Here is a 13,607-nt window from a genome sequence, read left to right on the forward strand (position 1 = left end):
AGACCCAAGCTACCAACTCTTGTACCTGCAACAGGAAGAGTCAGGGATCAACTCTTGAGCATTGGTCTTAAATCCCTTTGCTGATCTGGCATCAATATACACTCACCACTCTGGCTTTGATATCTTGAAACTGAGCATTTCCACACTGTTCTTTTAACCTTAGTTATATACTAGAAATATTTTTTCATTACATACAGAAGGAAATCTTTGATGTTTCCATTAGAATGATACCCACTCTGAATGCAGTAACTTAGCCACTCATGTTGCCAGAAGTCCTTAATTACAATGTCTATTAAGAACAGTCACAGGCTGGCGTGTAGGGTAAAGCTGCCACCTGCAGTGCCAGCATCCCATATGGGCACCAGTTCAAGTCCCATGCTCCACATCCAACCCAGTTCTCTGCTTTAGCCTTTCCAGCAGTGGAAGATGGCCCAAGTCCTTGGGTCCCTGTCATCTGCATGGGAGACTCAGAAGAAGCTCCTGGCTCCTGGCTTTGGATTGGCCCAGCTCTGGCCTTTGCAGCCATTTGGGGAGTGAACCAGTGAATGGAAGACTGACTCTCTCTCTCTCTCTCTTACATACATTCTTTTCTTGACAAAGAACAATTTGACTATACTTAATATCCATTCATGGCATGAAAAATCTTCAAAAAGTTCATAGAAATATATATTATGAAAAAACTATGCATGAATTTCAAAATTATTTACAAACTTATTTCTTAATCCTATTTTCCACAATTTTTGAAGTCCTTTCATTCCACATCTTAACACATGAAAAGTATGCACATGGCTTTCATCTGATAATGAGGATAAACCCAAAACTCAAGCAGCAGATAGTTAATGACAAAAACCAGAAACATGCTCTTTAAAGCTAAAATTAACTATCTGCTATATTTTGCCAGTGCATACCCAATACTTTTCCAAATTCATGCCTTATCTCTGGAAATCTCACCCTTTGGAAGGGAATCACAGTTTCTTCTATTCCTCCAGAAATGATAAAGGTTATGTATTCTCTCCCAGAAAAATGTTACACACAAACACAAAATCTAATGTACTATATCATAATATTCACTACCTCTATTCTACAAGAAGAATTCAGAAATGCCCCCCTACAGATAGACCAGCAAACAAATTTTCAAACATATTAATGGAGGAAGGATAAGCAAATAAACAAGCAAGCAAATACATAAGAAAGCAGGGGTTGATGAAGGAATCAATATTTGCCTATGAAAATTCAACTGAAGGAATTAAGACTTGAGACATTAAATATATTTGGGTTTTAGGTATTTATTTACAAAATTCTTACTAATATAACTGCTTTTAAAATATAGCAAAAGAGGGGTTATATACTAATCTCTGAAGTGGTACATAGATAGCATAGAAAAAAAACCTCTTGGTCAGTTAAACAATTAAAGCAGATGACTACAAATTGTTATGTGATAATTAAACATTTGCCTTACTCCCAAACATATAGGAAATAAAAAATGCATTTATTCATAGGAACTTGATTATTTTGTATTCCTGACTATCAAAAAACAAAGACTATTGTAAAAGATGACATCAGGCTTTGAAAAATATTTAATAACAGCAAATAAATTTTCAATTTTAAATGTAATTATAAGACCACAATAAAATGTTGACCATATACATATCTATGTATTTCACAGCAGATTAGTAAAACTGATGGTAACTTTAGAATTAGTTCATAAAAATATAAACAGTCTTTACTACAATTTTCCCATGGTCTTTTCTTTCAAAATAAAATTCTACACACTATCAAACTAAATCAAGATTTGCTAGTGGCTAAAATTACCATAAATATTTGTCTCTGAACTAGCTACAAGTATTTAACAGTAACTTGCTTTCACAAAATACAATATTTTTTAATCTTTGTTATTGTCTCAATTTGCAAAATATTTTCAAGCAATTGCCTTTAAGTGTTATTCTTATTAATAAGGGAAAATCATTTATAATCCACATGCTAGAACTTGAAAATATCTGAGAAGAAAATAAACTGCAAGAGCAGTAAATAAACAGTCCATGTGATACAAGATTCACTACTTAATCAGGAATCTATGCAGGTTTTTATCCAGTGAGCACTGTAGTATTTCTGTACAAATTGAGATTCACAAATATGTATTTCCACAAATTCATTCATGGGTACTATACAAATAGATTTACAGCAGTATTTGGTACCCATCAATAAAATTTATTTACTGTGTCAGGATTGCAAAGCTACTGATATCATGAATAACTTAAATTATTGGTCTTTGAATGAGGAATTCAAAGAGATAAATTACATGAAAATCAATATAACTTTTTTACATGCATTAACTTGAAAACTGTTAAGACATAAACTTTACTCTTTCAAGAGGAAAATCAAATGTATACTTTAGTGTTAAACATCTTCTCTCCAGCTTTCCCCAAGTGCTAATTACAAGTACCATTTAAGTCAGTTTCTCTTTCGAGTATGAAATGTTAATACATTTCTGTAATTTAAGATTCTTAAAGCTTCATATCAAATGAGTTGTAGATCTGCTTAAGGTATGACTTCTCCTCTCAAAGAAGGAAGGAAGGCTGACAAGGGAAGGAGACGGGATACCCTGCAAAGATAAAACAATATTTCCTGTTTAAATTTTTTAAGAGATTCTATAGTTCACCATCAAGCCTATTATTTCTACATTTAATAAGTTTAATATAAATTAAGTAAAATGCACTTGAACTTGAAATTTTAAATCCTTTAAATAAAAGAATTTTTAGAAAAGGGAGGAGAATGGGGCAATAACATAGTGAGAATTATTTAGCATTCTAAAAACACAAACCAAATGGCTGGAGTAGTTAACTAGATGTTAATTCAATTGGGACAGATCCTGGCTTACAGGGATTAGTGACCTAACCTTCTTCTGAAAAATATTAATGATTCAGTGTTTCAGGTTATTTAAAAATAATTATAAATTAGTAAGCAAATTTGTGAGATAAAAAGACAAACCCTTCAGGCCAGCATTATGGCACAGCAGGTAAAGTCACTGCCTGTGATGCCTGCATCCCATATGGGAGTCAACCCTGGCCACTGCAGCCATTTGGGGAGTGAACCAGCAGATGGAGGATATCTTTCTCTCTCTCTCTCCCTTTCTCTCTGTCACTGTGCTTTTCAAATTAAAAAAAAAAAAAAAATTCTTTAAAAAAAAAATCAGGAGGCTTGAATTTGAGAAACCTCTCTGTGTAACTCTTTCCAAAAAAAAAATATAGGGGACAGCTCTGTGGCATAGTAGGCTAAACCATCATCTGAAGTGCCAGCATCCTATGTGGGCACTGTTTTGTGTGCTGGCTGTTCCACTGCTGATCCAGCTCTCTGCTAATGAGGCTGGGAAGGCAGTGGAGGATGGCCTAAGTGTTTGGGAGAACCAGAAGAAACTTCTGGCTCCTGGCTTCACCTTGGCATAGCTCTGGCCATTGCAGCCATCAGGGAAGCAAACCAACAAATGGAAGACCCCCCCTCTTCTCTCATCCCTCTCTCTATGTAATTCTGCCTTTCAAATAACTAAAATCTGAAAAATAAGTAAATAAATATATATGCAAGTACATCTTACAAAAATAAACAAATAAATCTTAAAAGATAACTAATTTAATGATATTTTATGGGGTCGGTATTGTGGCATTAACAGGTTAACCAATGGATGGAAGCTTTCTCTATCTCCTGCCCCACCTCTGCCCTGTGTAATTCCACCTTTCAAATTTTAAAAAATGATATTTTCTTAAATAAGAAAATTTCTAATGCATTTTTTCTTTTTCTAAAATTAAGACTAAATGACCGGCCGGCACCGTGGCTCAACAGGCTAATCCTCCGCCTTGCGGTGCCAGCACACCAGGTTCTAGTCCCGGGCGGGGCGCTGGATTCTGTCCCAGTTGCCCCTCTTCCAGGCCAGCTCTCTGCTGTGGCCCGGGAGTGCACTGGAGGATGGCCCAAGTCCTTGGGCCCTACACCCCATGGGAGACCAGGAGAAGCACCTGGCTCCTGCCTTCAGATCAGCGCCGTGCGCCAGCCGCAGCACACCAGCCGCGGCGGCCATTGGAGGGTGAACCAATGGCAAAGGAAGACCTTCCTCTCTGTCTCTCTCTCTCACTGTCCACTCTGCCTGTCAAAAAATTAAAAAAAAAAAAAAAAAAAAAAAAGACTAAATGACCTTACAAAAATATTACGTGGCAATATTCAAAGAAACTCTTTTAAGCCTAAATTGTTGTAAATTTAACACAGTAATAAAATTGTGAATTCTAAAGTCCCCATCCACCCAATAAGTAATTCAGGGGAGAAAGAATACTTTTGCTTTTCAAGAAACACAAATTTCAAATAGCTAATAAGCTCACATTAAATTTCACGAGGCTTGTTTCCATTATTGCTCAGCATATCTCCTAATTCTTCACAAATGTCAAAGATGACTTGGATAGAACTTTTTTGAAATTTGAAAATCAATATTTCCTTCTAGTATCTCTGAAAAACTAGCTCGAGAGGCAGAATGATGTATAGATCGAAACCAGGAGTAATGAGAGCGCCCACGAGTAGAATTTGAGCGCTGAACATAAACATGCTTAGTAAATCCAATTATATTGGTTGTAGAAACAGAATGTGTAATCTGTTAGAACAGAAACAAGCAATTGAGAAGACATGAATGTCTTTAAGATATTTTACATACTTTTCTTATGTATACTATCAACATAAAAAATGGTATAGCCACAAATATATTATTCTTCAAAAATGTTTTTATAAATTCATTTACCTTCATTTGAAAGGCAATACTTAAAATAGTTATCATAAATGCAAAAAAAACAAAAACAAAAAACAGAGATAGTATTTAGGTCTCAAGAACACTTATAATCCAATTTTAATAAATGAATGCTTATCTGCACTTTGTCAATTTTAATTATTTTTGCATATATTTCTGCTGCCAACTAAACACAACTTTTCTACCACTGGTTGAGGTTAACCTTGATCAAAAATCTGGATAATATAGATTTAGCATAACTTTGAAGTGTTAACTAAAGACTTAAAGCTTTTTAAAAAATACTTGAGGATTAAATGCTTTCCTATACATTTATATATTATACATTTTTCATTTAAAAATGGTAGCCAGGTAGTATTCTAAACACTTTACATATATTAAATTACTTAATTCTTACCACAATTTTAGTTTTATTTTACAGACACAAAAATTAAAAAATCTTTAATAACTTGTGGAAAGTTATATGGTTATTTAGTAACAGATTAAGGATCTGAACATTCCAGTTCCAGAATTAATCATTACACAAATTGCCTTTAAGTATATAATCATATCATTCACATCATATGCATAAACAAGATTTTTCTTTACAAACACACACACACACAGGAGGGTACTTCAAAAAATTTGTGGAAAGAAGAATTAAAAGTTTGAGTTTATTTTGATGACAAAATCTTTTGGGGGCCAGCATTGTGATGTAGTGGGCAAAGCTGTTGCTGCCCATGATGCAGGCATCCATCCCTTAGGGGTGCCAGTTGAAGTCTCAGCTGTTCCACTTCTAACCCAGCTCTCTGCTAATCCACCTGGGAAAGCAGTAGAAGATGGCCCAAGTGCTTGGGACCCTGCACTCACATGGAAGACCTAGAAGAAGCTGCTGGCTCCTGGCTTCGGCCTGGTCCAGCTCTAGTGAACCAGCAGATGGAAGACCTCTCTCTTTCTCTCTCTCTCCAATTCTGCCTTTCAAATAAATACATCTTCAAAAAATTTTTTTCATAATATATGGGGAAAGGGCATTATGAAAAAACACATACTTTTAATTTCATTTTACCACAAACTTTTTGAACTGCCCTCATATTTCTTTACAATACCATGAAGTAAGTACTACTGACCTCTTATTTCACCTACAAAAATGCTGATAAGAGTAAGAAACTTGCTAAGTTAAGAAGTGATAGTCAATTGCTTTCATTAACCTCAGTAGGTTAGGTTAATAATTGTACAAAGAACTCAGATACTTAATGGCAGTAATACATATTAGAAATGCCCTTCATAATAATTACATATTTAATAATTCTTTTATTGTTGGGAATTTGAAATGTTTAGAAAAAATTTAAAAATATATACACAAATTTAAAACCTGTATCATCTGAAATTCAGCTTCAGAGATTATATTTTACTCATCACAGAAATAGCAAAAGGAATCAAACTTAGTCTCTGCTATTATTAGAATCAATCTATATAAACAGAACTATAACTATTCACACTAGTAAAGTGACAAGTCACATTGAAACATGTTTCTCTTTTAGAGATTTTAAAACACTATAATCTGGCTGGCACCGTGGCTCACTAGGCTAATTCTCTACCTGCGGCACCAGCACCCCAGGTTCTAGTCCCGGTTGGGGTGCCCGATTCTGTTGCAGTTGCCCCTCTTTAGTCCAGCTCTCTGCTGTGGCCCGGGAAGGCAGTGGAGGATGGCCCAAGTCCTTGGGCCCTGCACCCGCATGGGAGACCAGGAGAAGCACCTGGCTCCTGCCTTCGGATCAGCGCGGTGTGCCGGCTGTGGCAGGCTGCCAGAGCGGCCACTGGGGGGTGAACCAATGGAAAAAAGGAAGACCTTTCTCTCTGTCTCTCTCTCTCTCACTGTCCACTCTGCCTGTCCAAAAAAAAAAAAAAAAAAACCTATAATCTCAATAAAGTTCCATAATAAATATCTCTAGTTCATTAATTATGAGGCTTTTCTCAGTTGCCTTTACCCAATAAGAGTTAAAAGTTTAGGGGCCAGTGCTGTGGTGTAGCAGGAAAAGCTACCAGCTGCATTGCCAGCATCCCATATGGGAAGCGATTTGAGTCCCACCTGCTCCACTTCCAATCCAGCTCTCTGCTATGGTCTGGGAAAGCAGTGGAAGATGGCCCAAGTGCTTGGGCCCCTGCAACCATGCAGGAGACCCAGAAGAAGCTCCTGGCTCCTGGCTTCAGATGGGCCTCACTCCGGCCACTGCAGCCATTTAGCGAGTCAAACAGCAGATGGAAGACCCCTCTCGCTCTGCCTCCGCTTCTCTGTATCTCTGCCTTTCAAATAAATAAGTAAATAAATCTTCAAAAAAAAAAACAAGTAAAAAGTTTAGAGAAACATCAAAATGGAGATATTAAAATTTCCATTTAAAAAAATTAATAAATTCTCTACCAACTGCATGAATCAGTCAAGTAGTCCAATGAATCAAAATCACTTACTGCTAATGATGATGTGCTAGACAGACGACTCACTACATGCTTGTCACTGCTGGTAGGGCTTCTTCCCTCCGCTGAGTTGTGGGATGTCATAAGAGCCATTCGGAAAGCTCTTTTTGGAGTTTTAGAGAAAGAGAATGCTCTGGTAACCTAGAGTTAAAAGAGTTGCCAATGGTTAAGCCTAGACAAAATTAATATAGCTGAGAAGAATGTTTAAATATAAAGAAAAAAAAAAGCAAAGGAACATCAAAATTTTTCTGCAAATAACATATGGCAAAATTAGAATTTCTTGGGCATAAAGCAGTAAGAAAGTGCAGTATATTACAGACTGTTTTACTATACAGCCAAAAAAAGAAAGGTAAGAGGAGAAACACCTCGTCTGGGAGAGAAGAAATCTGGATTCTTGTCTGATTCCATCATCATTTAGTTATAAAATCTTTAATCTAAAACCACTGAACCTCAATGTTTTTATTGAAAGAGTGAAGAAGTTCATTTAAATCATCACTTAACATGTTCATCTATTATACATCATATGTGTTAAATGATGGGAGACACAAAGATATTGCAACCCTTCTCCTTCAAAAGGAAAAAGAAAACACCTGGTAAATTTAAGATGACTATCTAATTGCAAATTGCCTTTGGAACCCTGAAAGTCTAGTTCTACTTTTATTACCAACATACTTATTTATTCACCAAAAACTCTGATAAATGAAGAAATTATCTTCATCATGCAAAGAATAAAACACACTTTTAAGAGTCAGGAATAGATCCCTGGTCATCTGACTCTGTTGTATACCCTTTGCTCAAAAAATATCTGGAGGCAATATTTAGATAAATGCACACATATCTAGATAAACACTAACAGTCATTTCTACTGAAGTATACATTTCACAGAGTATCACTATAATAAGAGTGGAATCAATAACAAGTTACCATAATCACTGTGGCAAAGAAGTCAACTAAAATAACTGTCTCTGTGAGTCATTTTCTAAAACAGAACTCTGTTGTATGGACTATTTTTATGATCCTTATGGCAATGCTATTTTAATATAATTTGAAAAATATATTTTAGGTATAGATCAAATAACTCCTCCAAAACTTACCTTTTTGGAAGTCTTCTTTATTGCTCTAGATGCTCTACTCAATGTACTGTCCATATCTTTTGTATTTACTTCAAAGGATTCTGGATCCACAGTATACATAAGATTCTCCTGTCAAAAAGTAACATTTTTATTATTTTAAAATTTAAAAAAACACAAACTGTAAAATCAAATCTTAAGTACATGCTTACATGTGGCATGTACTTAATACATGCATGTATTAATACATGAAGCTACTCAAGATGTTTGATTTGTTTACCATGATTTCTACTCTGAAATATACCAAATTAATGATAGTGGAAAGTAAGCATTCAATAAATGAATAATGCATGACAGGGACCATGGATATCAAAGCAACTGGAAACAGACAGCAATAAAATATCTTCCAACTTTGAAATTCAACAAACAATACTAAAAAAGTCTGGTAGAAAAACAGTAACACAAACTCTTTTCCTTAAGATCTTTCCCTTTCTTCCTCAATTAGCATCTGGAAGGGTTCTAAATCAGACTCCAAATCTGTGAACAAGAGCTCATACAGTTACAAGGATCAGAAATCGGGGAGTACGCAACTTACTTGAAACTGCATGTAAACTTTGTGTGTACATGAGCAACATGTGCTTTTCTGAGGAGAAATTTCACAGCTTGCATCACACCCCCAAAGATCAAAGTTGGCTAAGAACCACTAACCAGGGGCCAGCGCCATGGCGCAGAGGGTTAAAGCCCTGGCTTGAAGCGCTGGCATCCCATATGGGTTCCAGTTCTAGTCCCAGCTGCTCCTCTTCCAATCCAGCTCTCTTCTATGGCCTGGGATAGCAGTAGAAGATGGCCCAAGCCCTTGGGCCCTTGCACCCACATGGGAAACCTAGAAGCTCCTGGCTCCTGGCTTCAGATTGGCACAGCTCTGGCCATTGTGGCCAACTGGGGAGTGAACTAGTGGATGAAAGACCTCTCTCTCTCTCTTTACCTCTCTCTGTAACTCTTTCAAATAAATAAAACAAATCCTTAAAAAAAAAAAAAAAAAAGAAAGAACCACTAACCAAAATTAACCTTAAAGAAGACAACTAATACCCAAATAACTCAAAATACTACATGCTCAAATTATGTTTGGGCTTTCAGAGGAAAGCAAGCTGGACAAAATGTTCACATATAGCCCTCTTACCAATTTTCACTTCAAGTTTGTAAATCTAGACTATGAATTAGTAAATGGCCTCATTACTTTATTACTACATGAATATCCTCTAGCACCATCATTCTGGGCCACAGAAAATTTTATTGAACTTTATGAAGGATGTTTCTATTGGAAGGGTATAATATTACAAGTAATTATAAGGTTAAAGGAAGATAATACACACAAGTACTTTGAAATAAAATGTTAATTAAGTTTCTTTACAAACAAGATGTTATGTATTATATTGTAAAATTGTAAGTGCTACTTTAGCTCTGCATCACTAACATCCATCAGACAACTGTGTATTCATCCAAAAGAATGTCAAGAAACCATCTGCACTAACTCCCCAAATGCCTGCATTCCATTTTGGACTATATGGGATCAAATCTTACCTCTGCTTTCAATCCACCTGCCAGCTAATGTGGTTGAGAGGCAGAAAATGGCCCAAGTACTTGGGTTCCTGCCACCCATATGGGATACCCAAATGGAGTTCTGGGCTAAGCTGTTACAGGCATTTGGGGAGTGAAGCCACAGATGGAGCATCTTTCCCTCTCTGTTACTCTGCCTTTCAAATAAATTAATTTTTTTAAAAAAAATTTAACAAATTAATTTAGAAGATTTCTACCTGAGTTGAGTCCCAGTTACTCCATGGTGATCCACCTTCCTTCTACTGTGCCAAGGAGGCAGCAGATAATGACCCAAGTACTTGGGTTTCTGTCACCCACATGGAAGAACCAGCGAGTTCCTGGCTCCTGTATTCAGCCTAGTCTATCCCTGGCCATTGCAGTTATTTGGGGAGTGAACCTATCAGATAGAAGTTGTATCTCTGGGGTCAGCACTGTGGCATATTAGGCTATGCCTCCACCTGCAGCGCCAGCATCACATTTGGATGCTAGTGCATGTCCCAGCTGCTCCTTTTCTAATTCAGCTCTCTGCTTATGGCCTGGGAGAGCAGCAGAGGATGGCCAAAGTGCTTGGATCTTGCACCCATACGGGAGACCTGGAATAAGCTCCTGACTTCGAATTGGGCCAGCTCCATCTGTTGCAGCCATTTGGGGAGTGAACCAGCGGATGAAAGACTTTTCTCTCTTGTCTCTCAATGTCTCTGTAACTCTGCCTCTCAAATAAATAAATCTTAAAAAAAAAAAAAAAAAAGTTAAGTCTACTTATATTTTGGCATATTTCTTACATTTTTTCTGCATGTTTAAGTTTTACAACAAAATTGGAATAATGCTATTCAGTTTTATATGTTACCTTTTCAATTTTCTATATACTGCATTTTTCCTTGTCATTAAGTACTCATAACAGCTAAAAAGTCTTTTCTGATAATACCTTCATTTTATCATTCTATTGTTTTAGAACATTTTAAGTGGGATATTGGAGAACTATTGACTTTCAAAAAGTTCATGGAAAGTGGAATTAAAAGTTTATTTTAGTGTACAACACTTTGAAATCATTCATAATCTTATCATACTATGTATCTTCTATAACTTTTCAAAGTACTCTCATATAATAGGTACAGAGTCCCAGTTTTAGGGAGATAAAAAGGTTCTAGAGATGAATGGTCATAATACAGCAAAACAATATGAATACACTAAATGTTATTCAACTGTACACCTAAAAACTTAAAATTGTAAGTTTTTTATATACATTTTACACAGAAGAAAGCAAAGTAAATCTTTTTGCACATAAAAATTTTGAACATTATTCTAGTGGTTTCTAAGCTAGAACAATAAAAGTGCACAAAAAGAATGTGTGTGAACATTTTCAAAGTTCATGGTATATAAACTGCTTTCCAAACAGGGTATACTCGAGTGGGCACTGTGGCACAGCAGGTTAAGATGTCATCTGGGACACCTGTATCCCATACAAGAGTGCCTGGGTCAAGTCCCAGCTCTTCTATGCTTCCCATTCAGCTAGCTGCTATTGTGCCTGGGAGGCAGAGGATCACAGCTCAAATATTTTGAGTCCTTGCCACACACAATGGAGACCTAGATGGAGTTTGGATCCCTAGCATCAGCCTGCTCAAGCCCTAGCTATGAAGAACAAAATAGCAGATGGAAGACAGTTCCATCTCTGTCTCTCTCTGCTTCTCCCTCTCTATGTCACTCTGCTTGGGTTTTTGGGATTTTTTTTTTCCAGCATTCAAGAGAAAAAATTTTCAATTTATTTTAACTGATAAATAATTATATATATTTAAGGAGTACAATGTGATGTTTCAATACATGTACATATTGTGAAATTATCAAATTAGGGAGAAAAAGGATATACTGTTTTGGCCGGTGCCGTGGCTTAACAGGCTAATCCTCCGCCTTGCGGCGCCGGCACACCGGGTTCTAGTCCCGGTTGGGGCGCTGGATTCTATCCCGGTTGCCCCTCTTCCAGGCCAGCTCTCTGCTATGGCCCGGGAAGGCAGTGGAGGATGGCCCAGGTCCTTGGGCCCTGTACCCGCATGGGAGACCAGGAGAAGCACCTGGCTCCTGGCTTCGGATCAGTGCGATGCGCCGGCCGCAGCGGCCATTGGAGAGTGAACCAACGGCAAAAAGGAAGACCTTTCTCTCTGTCTCTCTCACTATCCACTCTGCCTGTCAAAAAAAAAAAAAAAAAAGAATATACTGTTTCAATATATATTCTCACTGAGAGAACAGAAAAAGAAAAGGTTCTACCTTGCCTTATCAGTCCTTGAGATTGTCCTTCAACCGTTTTAGGGGCCAGCAGGTGTAGAGGCACAGTAGGTTAAGTCACTGCCCACAACGCTGGCATCCCATATTGGAGCACTCGTTTGATTCCTGGATGCTCTGCTTCTGGGGCAGTTCCCTACTAATGCGCCTAGGAAAGAGCTTCTCAATTTTCTTATTGTTGATTTTTAACTATTATAATCTTAGTTTGCTTTTAATAATTTGTAACAAATGATCTAAAACTAATTATCTAAAATATAAACTAGTAATGAGGAGGTTTATTTTGACTCATGGGTTCACAGTCATAAACTGGGTGGCCCTGATAGTTGGGCAGTATTGGTTTGGCATCAGATGAGGCAAAGGCAGACTGTGTGTGGAAAATAATCACATGGCAAGCCACCAAGCAGAAAGAAAACAGATAGGTCTCCCTAGAAAGTTGGTGATAAAAGCTTGAGTTAAACCTATCTTCCAAAGACACACCCACAATGACCTGAGAAGCCCATCTCCTAAACCCAGTAAATGTTTCCAACCTCCTAGTACCATTAACATAAGACTTTGAGGTTTAAAGTTTAAATGTCTACCATTAGTTGAGCAGCCATACCTATTCAAACCAAGGCAATTACTAAGCATATAATAACCACCCATGAAATAAAAAGGGACGAGATGGCTATCAATGTTTTCTCTCAATGAAGATAGGTATAAGGTCTTTTACATTCCTAGCAGTTCTGAGTTCAGAATGACTGAAAGAGTAAACATCTAGGTAGCTCACTAATATAGTAGTTAAGATGACAGCACAGCTGCTTGCTAAGCTATCAAGACCTATTTCTTTTCTCTTTCTCTGCAGAGGGAAAGGTAAATAAGGTAGATCACAGGCAAATGTGCAAACTGGGGGAACTTAATTTCAGTAATCCTATTTCATTACTCTCTCACAAATTTCCATTCTCTCTTACAAACTAAAAAAAAAAAAAAAAAAAAAAAAAAACAACAACAACCTCTTTTTCATCTTTCTCTAAATAATCTTTCTCAGAATAGGCCATCAAAGGAGGTACCTTTTTCTAAAGGGAGGAGAAAACTTCTACTTTGATTATGGCCTTGTCTAAATAGGGACAGAGTTGGTGAACTCAAGAGGCTTCCATAGCCTTGGCAGCTCATGACAAGAGCCTCGGGTGATTACTGATGTCATAAATAAGAGTGTCAACTATTAATGAACAACAGGGGTGTCTGTCTTTAATGTGCTGTTCTATGCCAATTAACAGTAAAACTAGTCTTCAAATAGTACTTTATACTTTGCATGTCTGTGTGGGTGCAAGTTGTTGAAATCTTTACTACTTTAGTATATACCAAGTTGTTCTTCTGCATATAAAGATAATTAAAAATGAATCTTAATGAAGAATGGTATGAGAGAGGGAGTAGGAGATGGGATGGTTTGCAGTTGGGAGGGT

At 37.0% G+C, this 13,607-nt stretch overlaps 1 protein-coding gene across 5 annotated transcripts in view; it reads right to left on the minus strand.

Moving 5' to 3' along the window:
• Positions 1 to 1,624: 1,624 nt before the first annotated feature.
• The window catches only part of ECT2 (epithelial cell transforming 2), a 70,805-nt gene continuing 58,822 nt past the window's right edge, over positions 1,625 to 13,607 (minus strand). For 2 of the 5 annotated variants that reach the window (XM_062211709.1, XM_062211700.1), the window contains 3 exons: positions 8,323 to 8,430; positions 7,223 to 7,369; positions 4,402 to 4,630 (listed from right to left, as the gene is read on the minus strand). In XM_062211709.1, the coding sequence (XP_062067693.1) occupies positions 4,427 to 4,630; positions 7,223 to 7,369; positions 8,323 to 8,430 (459 nt within the window). In that variant the 3' untranslated portion in view covers positions 4,402 to 4,426. Of the gene's footprint in view, positions 2,603 to 4,401; positions 4,631 to 7,222; positions 7,370 to 8,322; positions 8,431 to 13,607 lie in introns of those variants that run through there. The other 3 variants (XM_062211727.1, XM_062211736.1, XM_062211717.1) reach the window with 3 other exon arrangements.

Source organism: Lepus europaeus, chromosome 2 (assembly GCF_033115175.1).
Source record: "Lepus europaeus isolate LE1 chromosome 2, mLepTim1.pri, whole genome shotgun sequence".
Lineage (NCBI taxonomy): Eukaryota > Metazoa > Chordata > Mammalia > Lagomorpha > Leporidae > Lepus > Lepus europaeus.